General features: G+C 46.5%; 1 protein-coding gene across 7 annotated transcripts in view; it reads right to left on the bottom strand.

Moving 5' to 3' along the window:
• LOC119962774 (NAD(P) transhydrogenase, mitochondrial-like) overlaps positions 1-22,336 on the bottom strand; it is a 226,657-nt gene that overhangs the window by 115,028 nt on the left and 89,293 nt on the right. For all 7 annotated transcript variants that reach the window (XM_038790844.1, XM_038790843.1, XM_038790842.1 and 4 more), the window contains 2 exons: positions 17,882-18,027; positions 13,456-13,651 (listed from right to left, as the gene is read on the bottom strand). In XM_038790844.1, coding sequence (XP_038646772.1) covers positions 13,456-13,651; positions 17,882-18,027 — 342 coding nt within the window. The remainder of the gene's footprint in view (positions 1-13,455; positions 13,652-17,881; positions 18,028-22,336) is intronic.

The following is a 22,336-nucleotide window of genomic DNA, read 5'->3' as shown; positions in this document are numbered from 1 at the left end:
CGAAGACAGGTGTGTCAGGTGTTCGGGGAGTCCAGCGAACCATGCCCATATGTTCTGGGCATGCCCGGCACTGGAGGAGTTCTGGAAGGGGGTGGCGAGGACAGTGTCGAGGGTGGTGGGATCCAGGGTCAAGCCAGCTGGGGACTCGCGATATTTGGGGTTGGGGTGGAGCAGGGAGTGCAGGAGGCGAAAGAGGCCGGTGTGCTGGCCTTTGCGTCCCTAGTAGCCCGGCGGAGGATCTTGCTACAATGGAAGGATGCGAGGCCCCCAAGCGTGGAGACCTGGATCAATGACAAGGCGGGTTTTATTAAGCTAGAGAAGGTCAAATTCGCCCTGAGAGGGTCGGTACAAGGGTTCTTTAGGCGGTGGCAACCTTTCCTCGACTTTCTGGCTCAACGATAGGGTACTGGGTCAGCAGCAGCAGCAACCCGGGGGGGAGGGGAGGGGGAAAAGGGGGGGAGACGATGACTATGTTTGTTTATTTAATTTTAATTTATTTTTAAGTTCTCTTGTTGTTCACTGGGTTTGGGGGGGTGGGGGGGATGTGATACATGCGTTGATACGGTCTTGGGGGTGTTACAGTTATTATGGGGTTATTTTGTTGCATTTCATTGTTTGTTGTCGTATTTTCTGTAAAGAAATTCCAATAAAAATTTTTTTTTTTTTTTAAATGTAGGGTGCGCTGGAACGGATAGCCGCCCCTAGAGTCTTGGCTGTTAGGGTCCACGAGGGTGCAGCGAACGATGGGGTGCTGCAATAGGATTTAGAAATGCAGCAATGAGTTTTCTTAGCTGAGGGGCCATAGGTACAGCTTGGACCGATGGGTTATCATGAAATGATAAAAGGAGGGAATGAGGAAGTGAACAAACAAATATGATGGACAGTAGGACCCTGAGGGTAATGAGTTCACCGACAGGGAACAAAGGGATGAGCACAGCATGGCTAGGAAGGGGGAGGGGAGCTTTGACTCGTGGAGAGAATAGTGAAAAGGATGCTGGGTAACAAGAGGCCAGGATTGGGAAAATGCGAAGTGAGCCAATCAGGATATATGGCCAGGTCAGAAGGTGTATACATTGGCCTATGGGAAGCTTATATGCAAATTTTGATGTGATTCAATCAATATGTGCTGTTATTTCTTTGTCTTAGCTCTCACTAACATTTGGGAACTTTAGAAGACAGCTGTGTGTGTTCTAATGTCCCACAAGTGAGTCAGCCTTGCAAGCTGGTGGAAATAAAACAATAATTGATACCTGCTAATCCATCTCAGATTTTATTGAGTCCAGATTGGCCACAAAGAATCAGGAATTAACACCAATACTGTGCTCTATTACTGAGGCAACAGGCCAGCTCTATGACGAGCTTGAAACTGCTATCAGCACAATTCCCAAGTCAGAACACCTTCACAGACTGGAGGATTTCAACGCAAAAATCGATGCAGACCAGGAAGCACGACCCTCTTGCATCAGATATCATGGCCTGGGATGGATAAATGAGAATGATCAGAGATTACTTGAAATTTACTGCTTTGTGTAACTAACACCTTCTTTCAGAACAAACCATGCCACAAAATGTCTTGGAGACATACAAGATCAGAGCATTGGCACCAGCTGGATCTGGCCATCATTAGACATGTCTTTCTGAATATCATTTACAACATCAAAACTCTGCAATCTTGGACTTGACCCCTCCCTGTGCAGTTGGATCCATGACTTCCTCACCAACAGGATAGGTAACAGCACCTCCTCTACAATAGTCCTCAACACCGGAGCCCCGCAAGGATTTGTGCTCAGCCCTCTATTGTGCTCCCTATACACACACAACTGTGTGGCAAGATTTAACTCCAATTCGATCTATACGTTTGCAGATGATATGACTGTGGTGGGTCGTATCTCAAACAACGACAAATCAGACTACAGAACAGAGATAGAGTACTTGGTTGCATGGTGTACCGAAAATATCCTCTCTCTAAATGCTGGAAAGACCAAGGAACTGATCATCGACTTCAAGAAGCGTAGCACGCCACACACCCATCTCAATCAATGGCTCCGAAGTGGAGATGGTCGATAGCTTAAAGTTCCTGGAGGTCACCATCACCAACAGTCTGTCCTGGTCCACTTACGTTGATGCAACAGTCAAGAAAGCCCAACAACGTCTCCACTTCCTACGGAAGCTAAAGAAATTTGGCATGTCTGCATCAACTCTCACAAACTTCTACATATGTGCCATAGAGGGCATCCTATCCGGCTGCATCACAGCCTGGTATGGCAACTGCTCGGTCCAAGATCACAAGAAACTGCAGAATGTGGTGAACTCAGCCCAACGCATCACACAAGCTTGTGACTCTCCCATTGTTCCTGTCTATACCACCCGCTGCCTCAGGACGTTAGACAGCATTGTCAGAGACCCCTCACACCCAGGCTTTGCCCTCTTCCAAACTCTTCCATCAGGCGGAAGATACAGAAGTTTGAAGACCCGCACATCCAAACATGGGAACAGCTTCTTCCCCTCAGCTACTAGACTCCTCAACGACTCCCCCTCAAACTGATCTGTTCCCTGTAAGAACACTGTTCATAACACCTTATGCTGCTCTTGCTCATGTATTGCTTGTTTGGCCCCTTGTTCTGCACTGTAACCAATTACCATTTGTCGATGTACCATTTGTCAATGTTCTCTGTCGTTTATTCTTTTGTCTACTATGTACGTACTGTGTACATTTCCTCGGCCGCAGAAAAATACTTTTCACTGTACTTCAGCAGGGGCTGGTTTGGCTCACTAAGCTAAATCGCTGGCTTACCAAGCAGGCCAGCAGCACAGTTCGATTCCCGTACCAGTCTCCCCGGACAGGCGCCGGAATGTGGCGACTAGGGGTTTTTCACAGTAACTTCATTGAAGCCTACTCGTGACAATAAGCGATTTATATTATATTATAGCATAAGTGACAATAAATGTCAACCAATAAATCAATCAACACACAGCTACCACAGTGCTGGCTGTGATACAGAACAGTCTCTGATGTGAACCAGAGTTAGGATGCAAACCTGACGTCTTTTTCATTGAAAGTAGAAATGCCCATCCAGATAAAAACCAAGTGTTCCTCAACCCGGTTGAACAGGCAGTACCCAGCATTCCCCACAGAGTGCAGAAGCCAAATGGAATACTCTTTGGGACATTGTCTACGATACTTTCAAAAAATGGGAAGAGCGTAAAAATTATAATTGTTATAATTTACCTCATTGCGATGGAACCCATTATGATGATAAGCGGTCCACTCTGATTAATTACAAGGGCGGCCTGAGATGATTGCATTCAATTTTCACTCAAAGTAATGACGAACAAACTGCTAGGCAGTGCGCCAAGGCTGCTGAACTCTGCCAGAATATCTAAATGTCCCTCGACACAGGGCATGGATGAAGGTATTGAAAAGGTAACAGATCCATCAGTAAAGGAAATGGCTCCAATGAAAACAAAGACAGAAGAGGTCATCACCAACTGCAATAAACAGTTGAAGTGATCGGTGGAACTGCCTTGATTCGACATCTAGGCCGACCACGGTCACCGAGGAAGCTCTAAATACCATAGAAAGCCTGTCTCGTCATGGCAGAGCTGGATATCAAACCTACAGTGGAGGAACTTAGCAAAGCCATTGACTCACATGCCATGGGCAAAGCTCCAGGTGCTGTTGCTATATTGCCTGAACTCTTTTAAGCACGGAAACCAGCACTCGTGCCACCTCTGCACAAACCTTTCTATCTCTGTTGCAGGGAGGGTGCTGGAGGCTAGTGAATTCAGAAACTTACGGATCATTCAAAACTGATGATGAATCCACTGGTCTCAACAGATTGCAGGTGGAACTCTTGGCACACGAACATTGTTAAATTGCTGAGCTTAGCAAAACAATGGCAGAAAATTGATTAGTTTATTATGGTCTGCTGAAACCCCTGCCCACGTGTAGAAACTGTTGAGATGGCAAAACGAGAAGGGTGTTGTTGAAAATACAGAAAAATGTGTCATTTGAAACATGGAAGTCTGGCAATATCTGGTCTGAGAGAAACATGAGAGGATACAGGGAAAGATCCCATAAAGGGTTAATAGCAGCTGCAAAGTGCAGGATTATAAAATGCAGATTCTGTCTCTCAAACAGGCTTAGCAAACACACAGGATTCTTGTATTAAGCTAAGAACAATGGCTCACACCTTCATTGAAAGTAACTATCTTAGTAAGCATCTGGAAAAGCATGGATGAAGGTTTCAATTGAATTAAGTGACGAATGTTTAAAACAGGCAGGTCTTTCAAGTCATAACCAAGTGGATTTTTAGCATACAGCTAAAAGCAAAGGTTTCACACCTTCATTGAAATTAACTCTCTTAGTAAACAGCTGAAAAGGAAAGGATGAGGTTCAGTTGAATTAGGTGTCAATTCTAAGTGTGAAATTCTACTGATATCAAGTAAATTAAAAGAAATATGAGACAAGCAGCCGAGCTTAAACAGCTATACATCTAAGAAAGACTAGAATTTAAACAGGAGTCAGAGTCAGCTGAGAGATAGCCAGCAGAGCCAGCTGTCATAGCTCAGTACATGGGATAAACAAGACACAGCAACGGAGCTAACATCTCAAGAAGACCAGACTTTAAAGAAGATTGATTGTCAAGTTGGGCCTAAACGTCCCTTCAACTAACCAGAAGGATCCAGAAGCAAGATCTTTTTACCTTTCTGTAAAGAAAGTGTTTGCAGCTTTTAAAAGAAAAAAATATAATAATAAAAAGTGGTTATTCCTAAAGTCTACTTTACTTACTTCGCAATGCAGGACCCAGGACATCGATGCTACTAAGTGGTAAGTAGATACAATCTTCGGTGAAGGTATGGGTTATACCGGGGGATAAGGTGAAAATATAGTTTGACCTGAATAGCACCCACCGAGGCCTGCATTGGAGTCAGGGAGTGAGAATCCCTGTTCACCATTTAGAATGTCTACCCTTTTTGGTATAGGGGGAATTCTAAGAATAGTGGTGAGTTTTCAAAAACAAGGGCTGGATTCTTCAGTCCCCCAGCCGTGTGTTTCTCGGCTATATATATTCCCGGACAGGCGCCGGAATGTGGCGACTAGGGGCTTTTCACAGTAACTTCATTGACGCCTACTCGTGACAATAAGCAATTTTCATTTCATTTCATTCATGTGCATTGTCATGAGAATGCCACTTTAAGAAATGTTTGTCTGCTCAAGTTACTGCGGTGATGTCAGAGTGTGGGTGGAGCTGAGCTCTGGCTCTGCTTTTTAGTCTTGCTTTGAGAAAAGCTTGGGAGTGTCTGTGTTTTTTGGTTTTGATTTAGTGTTGGAGCTGCAGCCAGCCAAAGAAGATGTAATGTTGTTCTCTTTGCCATGTAAAGACCATCCCTTGATAATTTGGTGAATTCAGAGTGATGACCGTTCTCAGTAGTGAATTTAAACCTGATGTGCTTCTGTTAAAAGGTTTTTTTTATGTCTTCTGGATGTTGAAAGGAAAGTTTAAGGATTACTTAGTGTTGTATTCTTTGGGGTTGTATTTGAATTGATGGTTGCTAAAATGTTCACTGTATGTTTCAAAAAGGCTAACTTGAGTTCATAGAATAAACATTGATTTGCTTTAAAAATTACTGTTAGATGTTTGCTGCACCACACCTGTAGAGTGGGCCGTGTGCTCCCCCTACCACAATCTATTAAAAGTTGTGGGTCAGGTGAACTCCATGATACACTTTGGGGTTCTCTAAACCCTGGCCCATAACAGTATATATATATATTGGAAAACTTGATGTACTTGAAGAACTTGTACTGTGTTTGAGGAATAATAAATTTGATATTGATTGAATGAATCCAACCTGTGCAGTCGACTTTTTGTTCCCACGCAGCTCAGCAGTAGTTCTAGTGTCAAGAGACACAAAGAATGGTGGCCTCTAGACATGGCAACCACAGCAGGACACCAGTAAATGAAAGGAGTGGTGGACAAAATGAGCAGGTCCAAAAAGGTGAGGGACGCAGGCAGAAAGGAAAACCCACAGTAGAACTGGGATAAAGAGTAGCTAAATACGTATGCAGTAAAATTAATCCCAGGGAATCGCTGATTAAGAACATGATGGGCACCCCAGATGGGCCGTTGGAGAATTTATTTATTATTTATGTAAATAGGAGAAGTCAAAGAAGGCAATTTGACTGCTGGTTTATCAGCAACAACAGATAGGGGACCTTAAAGAAATTGGAGACTTGGGACTTCCGATGGTGGCCATGGGGGAGTAGGTCGCACATTTGATAACTCCCACCTGTGACGGACTTTTGGACCTTCTCCCCCCCCCCCCCTTTTTTTTTTACTGGATTTTTTGGAATAAATTGGTGAAGAGTGAGACAGTGAGGAGAAATCCCCCTCCAGTGGATGGAGAATTGGACCAGAAGTGGCCGTGTGAGAAGACAATGTCCTATAAGGAAGACAAAAGCAGAGCTGGCAACGCGGGAAAGCACAGAGGAGAGCAAGGGCCGCGGGGAGATGGCACCGTGGTCGACGGAGCAGCTGGCGAAGCTTTTCGAAGATTGCTTCGCCAAGCTGAAGAAGGAAACGCTGGACCTGATTAAGGCTTCGATTGATCAAGTGGTGCAGAATCAAGAGTCCCATGGAAGAGTGACCCAGGAAGTGGAGAAAAAGGTGTCCGAGCACGAGGAATACCTAACCGTGCTGGAGACCAAGGTGGAGATGATGAATGACTGCCAGAAAAGAATGCAGGAGAAGCTGGAGGACCTGGAGAACAGGTCCAGGAGGCAGACTCCCAGAATTATCGGCCTTCCTGAAGGCAGTAAGGGATCAGATGCGAGGGCCTATGTGACGGACCTGTTGGTGAAGTCGATGGGGGCAGAGGCGTTCCCTCGGCCCCTGGAAGTGGATAGAGCACACAGAGCACCGAGCGAACGAGCCGCCGGGGGCGATGGTAGTGCACTTTCACCGATTCCTGGACAAGGAACACATTCTGGGGTGGGCCAAGAAAGAACGGAGTAACAAGTGGGAGAATTGTGAGCTGCGCATTTATCAGGACCTGCGCGAAGATTTGGCCAAGGGGCGAGCTGGGTTTAATCGGGCAGAAACGGCCCTCCTTAAGAAGGGGGTGAAGTTCGGAACTTTGTATCCAGCCCGTCTGTGGGTCACACATGAGGAACGGGACTTCTACTTTGAAACACCAGACGAAAAATGGACATTTATTAAAGAAAAAAGACTAGAGGTGAACTAAAAGACACTGAAGCCTTGGGGAGTTCTGTGGTGGTGATTTGTTGTGCTGAGCTGTGTAAGTATAAGCAGTGTTATGTGTAATAAGGGGCTGTTTTGATGGCTAAAGGTAACTTTATCTTGCAGGGAGTTGGTTAGAAGGGTGGGGGGGGGGGGGGTTCTTTGGGGCTGGTTTTGTATTTGTATTGTTTTTTTCTAAAGTGGCTGTTTCTTCACTGTGTTTTCTGATGTTTGTTTATGGGGAATGTGATGCTTCGAATATGTTTGTCCAAGTGGGGAGAGATGGGAGAGAACAATGGGGAGAGAGACTGCTTGGTGCCATGGGCGGGCGCTATCAAGTCAGCATGGGTCAGCTGACTCATGGAAGCACAGTGGGGGGCGAGTAGGTGTTAAGCTGGAGCTTGACTTGGGGAGTTGGGCTTCTAGTGCTGTTATTAGGGAGGGGGTGGGGGATGGAGAGGGGCCTTATTAATGCGGAGGGACTCGAAGCCCCCGAGTGCAGATACCTGGGTTAGTGACATGGCTGGGTTTCTCAGTCTCGAGAAAATAAAGTTTGCCTTAAGAGGGTCAATCATAGGGTTCACCCGGAGGTGGCAGCCGTTTGTCGTCTTTCTCGGGGAAAGTTAAACTGTCAGCAGATGCAGTATTTCGGGGGGGGGGGGGGGGGGGGGGGGGGGGGGGAGAGAAATTGGAGACTTGCAAAAAGCAGCGGAAGATGAAGAAACAGTTCAGCTCAAGGATCAAAGTTGAGCGGCTTCAAGAGCCAAGCATGCTGCTGAAAATAGATGAAGACAGCCATCATCTCAAGCTGTGAATAAACCATCGCCTACAAGACCAAGTAACACCAAGGGCGGTTCGACGGGAATGACCACACAATCCAAGACCCCATCGATAAGGAGAAAGCTCTCCACCTCTGGAGAAATGACATAACCAGCAAGGCAAAAAGGAGAGCTCATCAATCAGCAAAGATGGAGGTACAAAGAACAACTAGGGATAGCACGAACCAATGGTGGACTGAGAAAGTTAAGGTGCTGCAACTCCTCTCTGACAAGCACAATACTCGGGGCTTCGGCAGTGCCATCAAGGCAATACATTGATCCAACACCTCAAGCCAGTGCAGAGTAAGGACAGATGCCTTTTGAAAGACAGAGACAGCATCAGTCTTTGATGGACAGGACACTTCAAAGAACGCCTAAACCATGTTACAATCATAGATCAGGACGTGTTCAAGGAAATATCCTAATTCCCCATCAAAGATGATCTTGGACTCCCACCAAGTGTGGATTAAGTCGAAGCCGGCATTAAACGCATGAAGACTGGAAATACCAAAGGAATAGATGGGGTTCCAGCAGAGATTTTCAAACTTGGAGAAGAGATCAACTATCATCTCCATCAGCAGCTCCTGAAAACCTGGGACAGAGAAGAAATCCTTGCCAACCTTAGGGATGAGGTCATAGCCACCGTCTTTAAGAAAGGAGACAAAGCGGACTGCGGGTATTGAGGAATCTCCCTACTCGCCATTGCCCAAATCCTTCTAGTCGCCTTCTCCCAGTCTCTGAGGAAATCCTTCTGGAAAACCAAAGCAGCTTCCGACCAAACTATGAAACAATGGACATGATTTTCACTGCTTTGCAACTTCAAGAGAATTGCTAGGAGCACCATCAACCACTCTACATTGTTTTCATCAATCTGACCAAGGCTTTTGACTCAGTCAATCAGGAAGTGCTATGGAAGACCCTGTCAAAGGCTGGCTGTCCAGAGAAATTCATCAACATTCTCTTCTCCAACTCCTCCATGGCAAGATGTTGACAACAGTCCTCACCGACAGAAAACTTTGAGGTCAAAACTTTAATCAATAAAGGATGTGTCCTTGCCCCCACCCTTTTGTCCATCTTCATCGCCAGCATCATTCACCTTGTCAAGAACAAGCTTCCCAGTGGAGTGGACATGGTCTACAGGATGGATGAAAAACTTTTCATACTCAACCAGCTGAAATCCAAGAAGAAAGCGACACTGACATCGCTCGTGAACTTCAGTATGTGGATGACATCACCACCTCCACTCTCATCAGAAGAGAATCTCCAAGCCCTGCTTGATACCTTCGCGGAAGCATACTGAAGAATCAGTCTTAGCCTCAACCTTAAGTCCTTTACCAACCTGCTCCAAAGCAAGATCCGGCCTCTCCCTCCATCAAGATCAACTGAGAAACCCTCCCAAACATGGTACACCTCGGGTGCCACCTCTCATCCAAGGCTGACATCGATGTGGGGATCCAACATAGTATCAAATCCTCGAGCACCGTTTTCAGACGCCCAATAATGATAGTCTTTGATGACTGTGACATCTGAGCTGGCACCAAAATTCTTGTGTACAAGGCAGTCATCCTCCCAACTCTGCTGTACGGCTTAGAAACTTGGACTACGGACAGGCGCCAACTCGAGGCCCTGGAGAGGTGCCATCAACGCTGTCTGAGATGGATTCTCTGCAACAGCTGGGAGGACAAGCATACTAACATCAGTGTCCTTGAAGGAGCCAAGAGCACCAGCATCGAAGTCATGATCATCCGAGACTAACAACACTGCGCTGACTATATGCTTAGGATGCCAGAATCCTGACTGCCAAAGGAAATCTTCTACTCCAGCTCAAGGAGCTTCAGTACAATCGAAGTACCAAGGATGTGCTTCAAAGTCATCCCAAAGGCTTACCTAAAGAAATTCAACTTAGACGACAACGCCTTGTGCACCTTTGTTCTGAAGAGATCTACTTGGAGGAACCTCCCGATTTGAGGATACCTGACGGCACGTGGAGGTCCCGAAAAGGTACCTGGGAAAGGAACACCAGCGATCTCATGTCCAAAGACCAATCCCATCTCCTGGAAACACCAGGCAAATGTGCGGTTGGAAATGTGGCTCTCAGATTGGGCTCATCAGCCATCCAAGGACCCAAAGAACCCACGACCAGTGACACGGTGTTTTTAGGTGGACAATCGTACCCGTTAGCCAGTGTTCGCCAAAGAAGATTTGCCCGTGTTGCTATCGCTGGACTGCAGACTTGGTGAAAGCATTTATCATGTATCCCAGTGTGCCTTCAAAATTGGAAGATCAATAATTTGCATGATCTTCTCAGTCTGGCAGCTACACAAAAAATGTTGTGAACAAAGGAAATCACTGTATATAACCTTCATCGATCTGACCAAGACATTAGACCATGTGAGCCAAGATGGTCTATTTAAGCTGTTGGAGAAAATTGGCTACCTGCTTAAGCTGCTCAATAGATCTCCCTTTTTCCATGACCACACGGTGGCTAAGGTCAGCTAAGACAAGGAAATATTGGAACCATTTGAGATCCACAGTGGGGTCATACAGGGATGGGTTCTGGCACCAACACTCTTTGGCATATTTTTCTCTTTGTTGCTGTCAGAAGCCTTCAAGTACTTGACTAGCAAAACCAATGGAAAGCTATTCTGCCTTGCTCATCTGAGATCTTAATGGTGTCAAGCTTCTTGAGTGTTGTGGAAGCTGCACTCATCCAGGCAAGTGGAGAGTATTCCATCACACTCCTTACTCGTGCTTTATAGATGGTGAACAGGCTTTGGGGAGTCAGGAGGTGAGTTACTCGCCGCAGGGTTCTCAGCCTCTAACTTACTCTTGTATCCACAGTATTTATAAGGCTCGTTCAGTTCAGTTTTCTTGTCAAAGGTAACTTGTCAGCCCAAGTCTGGATATTGTCCAGGTCTGCATTTGAACATGGACTGCATCAGTGTCTGAGATGTTTTGAATGGTGCTGAATATTGTGCAATCGTCAGTAAACTTCCCCACTTCTGACCTTATGATGGAAGGAAGGTCATTGATGAAGGAGTTGAAGACCTAAGCAATTCCAGCAATGATGTCCTGGTGCTGAGATGATTGGCTTCCAACCACCACAACCATTTTCCTTTCTGCCAAGTATGACTCCAACCAATGGAGCCCCCCCCCCCCCCCGATTCCCATTGACTCCAGTTTTGCTCGAGCTCCTTGAGGTTACAATTGGTCAAATGCTGTGTTGATGTCAAATGCAGTCACTCTCACCTCACCTCTGCCATTCAGCTCTTTTGTCCATATTTGAACCAAGGCTGTAATGAGGTCAGGAGATTAGTGGCCCTGCTGGAACATGAACTGAGCGTCAGTGAGAAGGTTATTGCTAAGCAAGAGCCACATATAGCACCGTTGATGACCTCTTCCATCACTTAACTGATGATGGAGAGTAGACTGATGGGGCCCTATTGGCCAGGTTGGATTTGACCTGCTTTTTGTTTACAGGGCATACTTGGGGTTATTTTCCACATTATCAGTAGATGCCAGTGTTGTAGCTGTAGTGGAACAGCTAGACTAGGGACTTGACAAGTTCTGAAGGACACATCCTCAGTACTATTGCCGGAATAATGTCAGGGCCCAAAGCCTTTGCAGTATCCAGAGCCTTCAAACATTTCTTGATATCATGTGGATTGAATTGAGTTGGCACCTGCCAGAGAAGGCAGAGATGGATCATCCACTTGGCACTTCTGGCTGAAGATTGTTGCAAATGCTTCAGCCTTATTTTTTGCACTGATGTGTGGGGTCCTCCATCATTGAGGTTGGGGATAATTGTGGGACCTCCTCCCCCAGTGAGGAGTTTAATTGTCCACCACCATTCACGGCTGCATGTGCGAGGAATGCAGAGCTTAGAACTGATCTATTGGCTGTGTGATCACTTAGCCCTGTCTATCACTTGTTGCTTTGCAGTTTGGCACGCAAGTGGTCCTGTGTTGTAGCTTCCCTCGACACCTCATTTTTAGGTATGCCTGGTGTTGTTCCTAGCCTGCACTCTTCATTGAACCAGGGTTGATTGCTTGGCCTGGTGGTAATGGTAGAGTGGGGAACATGCTGGGCATGAGGTTACAGATTGTGGCTGAGTACAATTCTGCTTCTGCTGATGGCCCACAGCACCTCATGGATGCCCAGATCTGTTCGAAGTCTATCCCATTTAGCACAGCGGTACCGCCACACAGCACAATGTACGGTAACCTCAACATGAAGATGGGATTGTGTCTCCACAATGGTGGTCATCCCTACCGATACTGCCATGGACAGGTGTGTCTGCAACAGGCAGGTTGGGGAAGATGAGGTCATGTATGTTTCTGCCTCCTGTTGGTTCCCTCACCACCTGCTGCAGATTAAATTTAACAGTTATGCCTTTTAGGACCCAGCTAGCTCGGTCTGAGGTAGTACTACTGAGCCACCCTTGGTGATGGACATTGAAGTCTCCCACCCAGAGTATATTTTGCGCACTTGCCACTCTCAGTGTTTCCTCCAAATGGTGGTGAACATGGAGGAGTACTGATTCATCAGCTGAGGGGGTGTGGTACGTCGTAATCAGCAGGTTTCCTTGTCCATGTTTGACCTGATGCTGTGAGACTGCATGGGGTCCAGAGTTGATGTTGAGGGTTTACAGGGCGACTCCCTCCCGAATGTATACTACTGTTCCATCATCTCTGCTAGTTCTGTTCTGCCGGCGAGACAGGACATACCCAGGAATAGTGATAGTAGTGTCTGGGATATTGTCTGTAATGTGTAATTCCAGGAGTATGACTATATCAGGCTGTTGCTTGACAAGTCTGTGGCACAACTCTCCCAATATTGGCACAAACATTATCAAGGAAATTTTTCAAGGTAAACAGGGCTAGGTTTACCACTGTCATTTCCATGGCGAGGTCGATGCCGGGATGGCCTTCCAGTTTCATTCCTTTTTATTAACTTTGTAACGGTTTGATACAACTGTGTAGCTTGCTAGGTCATTTCAGGGGGCATTTACAAGTCAACCACGTAGCTGTGGGTCTGGAGTCACATGCAGGCCAGACCAGGTAAGGAAGGCAGATTTCCTTCCCTAAAGGACATTAGTGAATCTAACAAGACGGAAGGCTGCCACAGAGCAATGGTTGTCATTGAAGCAACATAACTGTAGCAGCAACACACTCCTATTAGCTGGTGATCCACCCGAAAGTCAATATTCAGGAGATATCGGAGGATGATGAGAGTGTGATTGTCACTGCTCACTATTTCTTTGTGGTGCTGTACATCACACATGTGTTAAGGCTTACTGTTCTTTCCCACTTCTCTAAATAATTGTAATCAATTGTAAAGCAGGACAAGGAAAAAACCCTTTTACATTCACCCGACACACACCAGCAAATACTTACCAAGAGTGCCCCCAACTGCCATTGCACCAGACATCTGAGCCATTAGTTCAGGGGAAGGTCTAAGGCCACCAAGTGTTGCAGCAAGGCCCCCAGCTACACCAATCATTCCCAAAGCGTTTCCAAGGCGAGCAGTACTTTGAGTGGACAGTCCAGCCAAAGCTCCAACACAGCACAAGCCTGATCCAAGATACATCATCTGATAAATAATAAGATGCACCATCAATGCAATTTATGTAAAGAAAGGTGGGCATTTATATAATGCCTTGCATATCCTCAGAATGGCCCAGAGCATTTATTTGCCAAAGAAGTACACTTGAAGTCTCTCCATTGTTTGGTAAATAAACACTGAAGCAGGGTCCTACAAACATTAACAAGAATACCAGATACACCAAAAAGACAAAACATAATGACACCTCATGAAATATACTCACTTCAGAATCTTTCAAGAAAAACTATTTTAACAACCACGTTGAAGTTATACAGTAATTTTCCTCCATGTCAATGTTAATTACATCTATTCATGTAAAAGTAAAGTTGCAGATGATAGGCTGCTTTCCCCTTTGTGGGGGAGAGTTGACTGTGGTGATTTAACCGGAGGATCACCACACCTCAGGCGAGGGGTAAGGTTGAGCAGGCAGGCCTTCATGAATAACCTATTTATTAGTGTCTGCGGAATAGAACAAACGCATCCTTATTCCCCCATCCCACAGGCTGGAGTAGATTAGGAATAGAAAACTTCAATCTGCTTTTCAAGCAGCTGTATCATTGTTCAGTATATTTTGCTGCGATGTGTTTTTTCTGCATTTCAACAAACATTTTACTGTGCAAGGAATATGAATACCAGTTCAGTGAAAATTCAACTCAAGAGCTCAAAGAGCAACCAGGATTCAGCAAACAATAACATTGGAACCAAGAGGTCAGGTATATGCTAATACCATTTATTTTAATTTTTCCTTTTATAGATAAGAAAGCCCCAAAGCTACTGTTGCATTGTGTTTTTACTATAGGTCAGCACTGCATTTTCTATCTCCTTTGTTTCCTCCAACATGTAGGCCAAAGATGTGGAGGTTAGGTGGGTTGGCCTGGCTCAATTGTGCCTTAGTGTCCAACGGTGTGCACGTTAGGTGGAGTTATGGGAAAAGGGCTGGGGAGCGGGCCTAGGTAGGGTGTTCTTTCAGAGGGTCAGTGCAGACTCGATGGGCCAAATGGCCTCCTTCCATTGTAGGAATTCTATGGATGAAGGACTAGGATTTCAGCTTATTGTGATATTTTGTGCGTGTGTACTTGTGTAACGTCACATGTCCTTTGCTGTACACCTAAAAATACCAGAGGAGGGAACTGGGTGATGCAGTGTCCCTTCAGCGGAGGACTGGGTTTGAATTAAGGCTGATGAAATGTAAGTATCCTCTGTCTGACAACTGTAATGGTCTCAACATTTTACTGGTGGCTAAACCCTAACTTAGAAAACTCAGATGAATATCAGCAATTAAGATGTATGTAAATGAATTATTTCAAACATTATGTATATCACAGAATTTACAGCACAGGAGGCCATTCGGCCCATCAAGTCTGCACCAGCCCTTGGAAAGAGCAGCCCACCCATGCCCACACCTCCACCTATCCCCGTAACCCAGTAATCCCACCGTACCTTTGTTTTGGACATTAAGGGGCAATTTAGCACAGCCAATCCACCTAACCTGCACATCTTTGGGCTGTGGGAGGAAACCGGAGGACTCAGAGGAAACCCACGCAGAGACAGGGAGAATGTTCAGGCTCCACACAGACAGTGACCCAAGCCGGGAATCGAACCTGGGACCCTGGAGCTGTGAAACAACTGTGTTAACCACTGTTGTACTGTGTTGCCCTGTGGTTCCTGTTTCCATGGGGTGCAAATTTATCAACCAGGAAGACAAAATGGCTTCTTACAGTAGCACTAATTTTTACCAATGATGAAGGGAGTGGGGGGGAGAGCATAAGAAGAGAGTTACGGGTAGTATTCGCAGTGGGGGGTGGGGGGGGGAGAGCATAAGAAGAGAGTTACAGGTAGTATTCGCAGTGGGGGGGGGGGGGGGGGGGGCCTGTGGCTCACGGAAGGGGTCAGGAATGGGGGATCCTGGTGGGTCAGTACTATCGTTTCGCAGAATCTAGAAGCGTTTTATTGGATCTGAACCTCCTCAGAGTGGCACTCAGGAGTGGCTTGTGACCCTACCCCAAGCTTTTTAGCTAAGTTTGTTTTCCAATCTATCTCACTCGACATTCCGACTCAGGCCAGGTGGGATCAGAGGAGTGCAACGTTAAAAGCATCTGTCGAACCCAAGGAAGCCGCACTCCCTATTTTACGGCACTCCCTGCCGTAAATCAGGTAAGTTAAACGCCCATTATATTTAAAGGCCCTTGACATCGCCCCTTGTTTGACATTCCATATATTGACATAAAAAGCTCTCATGAATACATTTCAAGAAATCTGTCCCCTCTGAACCCTTTACACTATGGGTATCCCAATTAATGTTGGGGATGTTGAAATCCCCTAATATAATTATACACTTCAGTAAATTGTCTACATATCTGCTCCTCTATTGCGTGCTGACTGTTTGGGGACTACAATACAATATCACATTGCTGGGAGTGTAAGTGGAAATAAGGAAATGGCAGTCACCATAAATAATTACTTGGTGTCAGTACTTACAGCAGATGAAGAGTTCAGCGTGCCGGAACATAAGGAAACCAGTATTAAATCAGAGAAAGGGGCTTAACAAAATTGACATAAATAAATTAAAAGTAACAAAGAAAAAATGAAATTAAAGTGGCAACTGGAAAAAACTATGATAAACCAGGGGTTAAATAAAGTAGGTGAGAACATTACATGCATCCTAATTATGATCTTTGAAAGTGTTCTTCATTCAGAAATCATTCATTTAGGTTCGAAAATTGCACACGTCAGTCCACTATTTGAGAAAGATGAGGGGGGGAAACCAAGGAATCATAGACCAGTTAGCCTAATATCTATTGTCATGAAATTACTTTTCAGGATAGGACTGACCATCCAACGGGAGACTAAGTGCCGACGCCGGAGTGAAAGCCGGAGTGTTTCACTCCAGCGTCGGAGGCCGTTCCTCGCCCCCTATTCTCCCACCCCCAGGGGGCTAGGAGCATGCGCGGTTGCCGTCCTCCCCGCAAGAAATGTCGGAGTGATCTTGGGGGGCGGCGGAGGAAAGGAGTGCGTCCTACAGAGAGGCCGGCCGGCTGATCGGTGGGCACCGAACCCCGCGGGCCAGACCCCTTTTGAGCGCCCCCCCGGTGCTCAATCCTCCCTTCACCCCCCCCCCCCCCAACAGGCCACCCCCACAGCGTTTCTGCGCTGTTCACGCCGGCAGTGACCAGGTGTGGTCGGCACCGGCGTGAACCCGTCTTACTGGGCAGGCCGCTCGGCCCATCCAGGCTGGAGAATCGGCGCTCGCCCGTTACAAATGGCGAGCGGCGATTCTCCGAGCGGCCAGCCGTAAATCTCGGCGCCCCAGTTTGAGGGGGGGGTGGGAGAATCGCGTGCGGGTGCCGGACTCGCCCGGCGCCCCCGCAATTCTCCCACCTGCCGTGTGTGTGTGTGTGTGGTGGGGGGAAGAGGGAAGAGAGAGAGAGAGAGAGAGAGAGAGAGAATTGCGCACTTGAGCACAGGAGTGAAGATACCTTGCTGCAATTGTACAGGGCCTTTGTGAGACCGCACCTCGAATATTGTGTACAGTTGTGATTCCCGTGTCTAAGGAAGGATATACTTGCCATAGAGGGAGTGTTGCAGATGTTCACCAGACTAAGGTGCGGTGCCCAGAACTGCTCACAGTACTCCAAATGTGTTCTAGCCCTGTACAAATAAAGGCCAGTATTCTATCAGCCTTTTTGTTTATTTTCTGTCCCTGTCCTTAATACCTTAATGATTTAAAAAAAAAAAAATTTAGTGCGCCCAATTATTTTTTTCCAAGTAAGAGGCAATTTAACATGGTCAATCCATCTAACCTGCACATCTTTGGGTTGTGGGGGTGAATACGTACATGTATCCCTAAGCCTCTTTGCAGATGATGTTGGGTCAATTGTTAATTTTAAAGTTAAGATTGATGGATTTCTGCTAACCAAAGGTATTAAGAGTTGGAGAGAAAGTGGGTCTATGGAGTTTGATAACAGATCAGCTATGATGTCAGTGAATGGTGGAACAGGCTCATGGACTCAATGGTCTACCCCGTGCATATGAATGCAACTTACTATTGTTGCTGATATTAAGTGTTCTATTGTCTGATACTAACATCGCTCACCCTCAAGTGTGTAAGATACAGTTTGAAAAAAGTTCACAAAAATAGCACACAAATCAAAAAAAAGACAAGTAAATCTGGCTTTGAGGAGCAGATTGATAAATTCAATTCACAGAAAAGTATCTCACCTGTTCAATAGAATAATTATGGCTCAGTGCAACTGCATAACCTCCGACAAATACACCGCCAGGAAGCAGATAGAGATAATTATACTCTGGGGGATCAGTGGGTCGTTTAAACATATCAAGCATCTTCTTAGTGACCAAGAAACCACCTATAGTGAGCAGCAGCAGAACAAAATATCAAAGATCTGAAAACATCAATACTTTCAACAAGCAATAGCTTTTCATTAGGTCCTGTCAATTAGAAGCACAACTGTATGTGCCTGGAAGGAATTACACAATGCAATATTTAAAACATCTTCGAGATAAACCTTTTCTCAAATGCACTGGGGGCACACAAGAGGAAAATTCAAATTCCCTTTTGACAATTATCTTCACTGGGAACCACCCAATAATTGGATTTAAATCAGAGGGCATGATTTTCCAGAAATATTTCTAAGTGTGGTAGCGAACGGGAATTGACGCGAGCTTCCCGGCGCTCGGCCCAGCGAGGCCAGCAACACTATTCAATGTTAATTGGTCCAATCAACTAGGTCCCACGGGCTTCTCATCACAAATGAAGGTTCGCCAGCACCGTGCTCGCCAGCCCGCTGCTAACAAGGTCGAGCAGCACTTGGTTAGCCAACCCCAGCCAGCTCGCAACAATGGCACCCAGGGACCAGCCCCAAGATTCAGGGATGGAGATCTGGGGAGGCTCCTAGATGCCGTGGAGGCAAGGAGAGATGTCCTGTTTACCCGAGGGTCCAGAAAGGTCAGTCATGGTGCTGCCAGTGCTGTCTGGGATGGGATGGCAGCGGCTATGAGCGCCGGGAGTGGGACCAGGAGGACTAGCCTCCAGTGCCGGAAAAAAGACAACGACCTACAATAGGCAGCATAAGTGAGAAGTGACCAATGCCCAACACCCCCTCCCCACCCCAAGACCTTTCCGCCCCCCTATGCAAGCATCCACCCCCCAACCCTCGATACCCCCTCTCCTTTCACCACTCCCCCACCCCTCCCATCACTGTGAACCACGTGTGTGGCTAATGATGCTCTCTCTGTGCCTCCTCAGGAAAAGCTCTCCCAAAACTGGCGGGAGAGGGCCTGGACTGTTGATGAGGGATTGGCAAGAGGCTGAGGGTCAGTGTGAGTGTTGGCTGTTCAGATGGAGAAGTGAGGTGATGCCTGGAGGGAAAAGAATGTGTGGAACTGTCACAGGAGTGTTGTTCAGAATGCTTGGGAAGACTGAGAGTGATGGATGCCACATGAAACTGGTATGATGCCTTTCCTGACTTAATGAGGTAATTAAACCTTTTCTGCAACTGTATCCAGGCACCTGGGCACCACTTTCCTGCCGCTGACAGCGTCTGCAACTTGCAGCCACACCCGTTTAGTTTGGGTGGCTGGCTCCTGCCTCCCATCCAGTGGAGAGACCACATCCCTTTTGGGCCTCATCGCCTCCGGTATGATCTCCAGGAGCAGTCAGAGAACTGAGGGAGTATCCTTCGCAGATCTTCCCATCGTGTTCGTAACTTCAGCATTATTCAGAAGCCGGTTTCCTGTAGACATTCTGACCCCGTAGAGTGTGGTTCATCATGACACAAAGCCCACTGAGACAACAAGTGAGTTCCTGACCTATGACTCTGTGTGTTCAGTTAGGATTCTGCCCATGGTGAGGTATGGTGGGAAAGCAGCCACTAATGGTTAGAGGGTGCTTTTGAGATGGTTTGCAGAGAATGTGGTCCCCGGTAACCTCTGGTTGTTCCCCAAATGAGGGGAAAACAAGTTGTGTACTTCTATGTGGTTGGGGTTGTGAAAGGCACTCTGTAAATTCAACTTATTTTTTCGACACAGGACAAAAATTGCTAAAGCCCTGAAATCAGATTTAGGCATGTTGTTCACACAGCATAAAACTTCCCAGTCTCCGGGCAGTTTAGCAGCAAACAGAGAAATACAAACTGCATTAATAAAGGGGGAGTATAAAAAGAGGAATCATTAGTATAACATACTCTGGTACTAATTATCAGCAAAACCGTTCAGCTGCCAAAGTTAATTTCTATAAACCTACTTAACAGGCATCTGTTTTCCTTTAGAAGAATGATTAAGAGTATTTCAAACTGGGGCATTATCTTTATGCATCATCCACGCATATGCATTTACAAGAAAATGCACTCAGCACATGTGATGATCAAATGTCTGACAGAGATTAAACAGGAAATGAGTTAAATATTAGTTAAATATTTTGATTTCTGGTTAACAAAACCTTGTATTGACACAGCATTAATAATGTAGTAAATATCCAAAAACAAAAATTGCATTTATATAGCACCTTTCACAACCTCCAAGTCCCAAAGCACTTTACACCCAATGAAGTACTGCAGATGTGTAGGTATTGTTATAATATAGGAAATGTGGCAGCCATTTGCTTACAGCAAGCTCCCACACACAGCATTGTGATAATCTGCTTTGGTTGGTTCATCAAGACATTTCAGGGGGGGAAATGGGTACCAAGCAGTAAAATTAGAATCAGGAGGTAATCAGAACCATATTCAAAGGGTTGAGTTTTGAGGAAGCTTGTAAAAACGTGAGCAGAGGGGCAGCAAAGTGTAAAAATGAAGTGCACGTCACCACTGTCCCAGAGGAACATCGGCTGCTGTCCCCTTTGAGAAAGAGCTGACTGGTGGTAGCTTGACCTGAAGATCACCACATATCAGGCAAGGGGCAAGATTGAGAACTCGGGGCCTTCATGTATAACGTCAGCTGGTACAGGAATTGAGCCCGCACTGCTGACGTCACTTCGCATCACAAACCAACCATCCAGCCAACCGAGCTAACCAACCCCCAATATTTAACAAGCCATTCCTGATTAAAGATTTGTTTGTCCTTCATGGGATGTGGGCCAGCAATTATTGTCCACACCCGAGGACACTTAAGAGTTAACCACATTGCTGCTGGCCTGGAGTTACATATAGGCCAGACCAGGTTAGGACGACAGATTTCCTTCCCTAAAGGACAATGAAGAACCAGATGGGTTTTTACCACCACCACAATGGCTTTGCGGATTTATATTGAATTTAAATGCCAGCGGGATCGACTGGTCCCATCGTTGTCAATGGGATTTCCCACTGACAGCACCCCTCATCATTGGGAAACCTGTGCGCCTACACGGGACCGGAATTTCCCACCAGTGTGAACAGCCAGTAAATCCTGCCCCTTTTGGGAGATGAGGAGCCATTCGAGATTGAGGGTGGTATTGGTTGATAGGATAGTTTGACATGAGTTTGTGTTATGTAGGTTGAAACTTGAAAAATGGTGAGGGAATATTTGGGGATATCCAGTCCAGGGGTGATGAAGGCAGAATGTCTGCTCCAAAAGACAATTAATGCTGGAAGATGGATATAGGCAGTCTTGACAAAGGATATAATACTGAGTGTGACGCTCACTGGGATCAAATAGGATCGTGGTGTAGCAGATAGATGAGTTCAACCTGAACTGACAATCAACCAGGAAACATGATGCGATTGGGGTGTGGTGTTTTTCTGTAATAAGAGCTGAAACTGGATAACTTTGTCTTACCTACTACCAATCGAGTAAGGGAAAATTAATAATTGTCATCTCTGGTGCAAAAACCGGTGCAAAGGTTCCCACGCACACTTAATAATTTTTTTTTGGAGCCAGGGAAGAAACCTGCCGGAAAAGTGATATGTGGGGCCCGAAGATGCCGGTAAGCCCGACTTTCACAGAGATCAGGGCATCATTTTTAAAGGTAGGTACAATCTCAAAGTGAGAGGGCAGGCACGCCTCCCTGACCAACATCGCAGACATCTGAGCTTCAATGCCTCTCCCCACACCCTTCTCCCCTCCGTTCCACCCCTCATTCCAAAATCGCTGGCAACATGGGCCCTCCCAAAGGGTCTCCCTTCAAGCCCCACTCCTTCTCGCCAGCACAGAAGCCCTTCAGGCTCGCCACATCCCAATTGCCTGACCAGGCTCCCCTCTTCCTTCCCCCAAATGAACGGCACCCCACTATGGGGTCTCCAAATGACCCTGCTTCATGGTCCCTGGCAGTGCCAACCCGGCACCCTGGCAGGGGCAGTTTGGCAGTCAGGGTGACCACCATGTCCACAACCGCCCGGGGGCTCCAATGACCTCCTGAGTCCCTCGGTGTGGTTATCACGTCTGGGCTCCAATGGTGGAGACCAGCAGTGATTTCCGCTGGCAAAATGCTGTGCTGGCAAGGAGGAGTCGGGGTGGGGGGAAGAAAGCCAGGACCCGGGAGCACTCTGTTCGACACCCGGCACAGACCCTGTCTAGCGCCTCTTCCACTATTCCCCCGGAAAAGTGGGATGTGCGCCTTGCAACTGGAGAGTCTCCCCCGTTTCATGCCTTACGATCAGCTAGAGAACGTCAATTACCCTAAATTACTTTGGGGACCATTGCCTGGGAACTATTTTATTTTGTTTAAACTAGATACAAGGTATG

This window comes from Scyliorhinus canicula, chromosome 3 (assembly GCF_902713615.1).
Source record: "Scyliorhinus canicula chromosome 3, sScyCan1.1, whole genome shotgun sequence".
Classification (NCBI taxonomy): Eukaryota; Metazoa; Chordata; class Chondrichthyes; order Carcharhiniformes; family Scyliorhinidae; genus Scyliorhinus; species Scyliorhinus canicula.
This window is presented reverse-complemented; position numbering and strand designations above follow the sequence as displayed.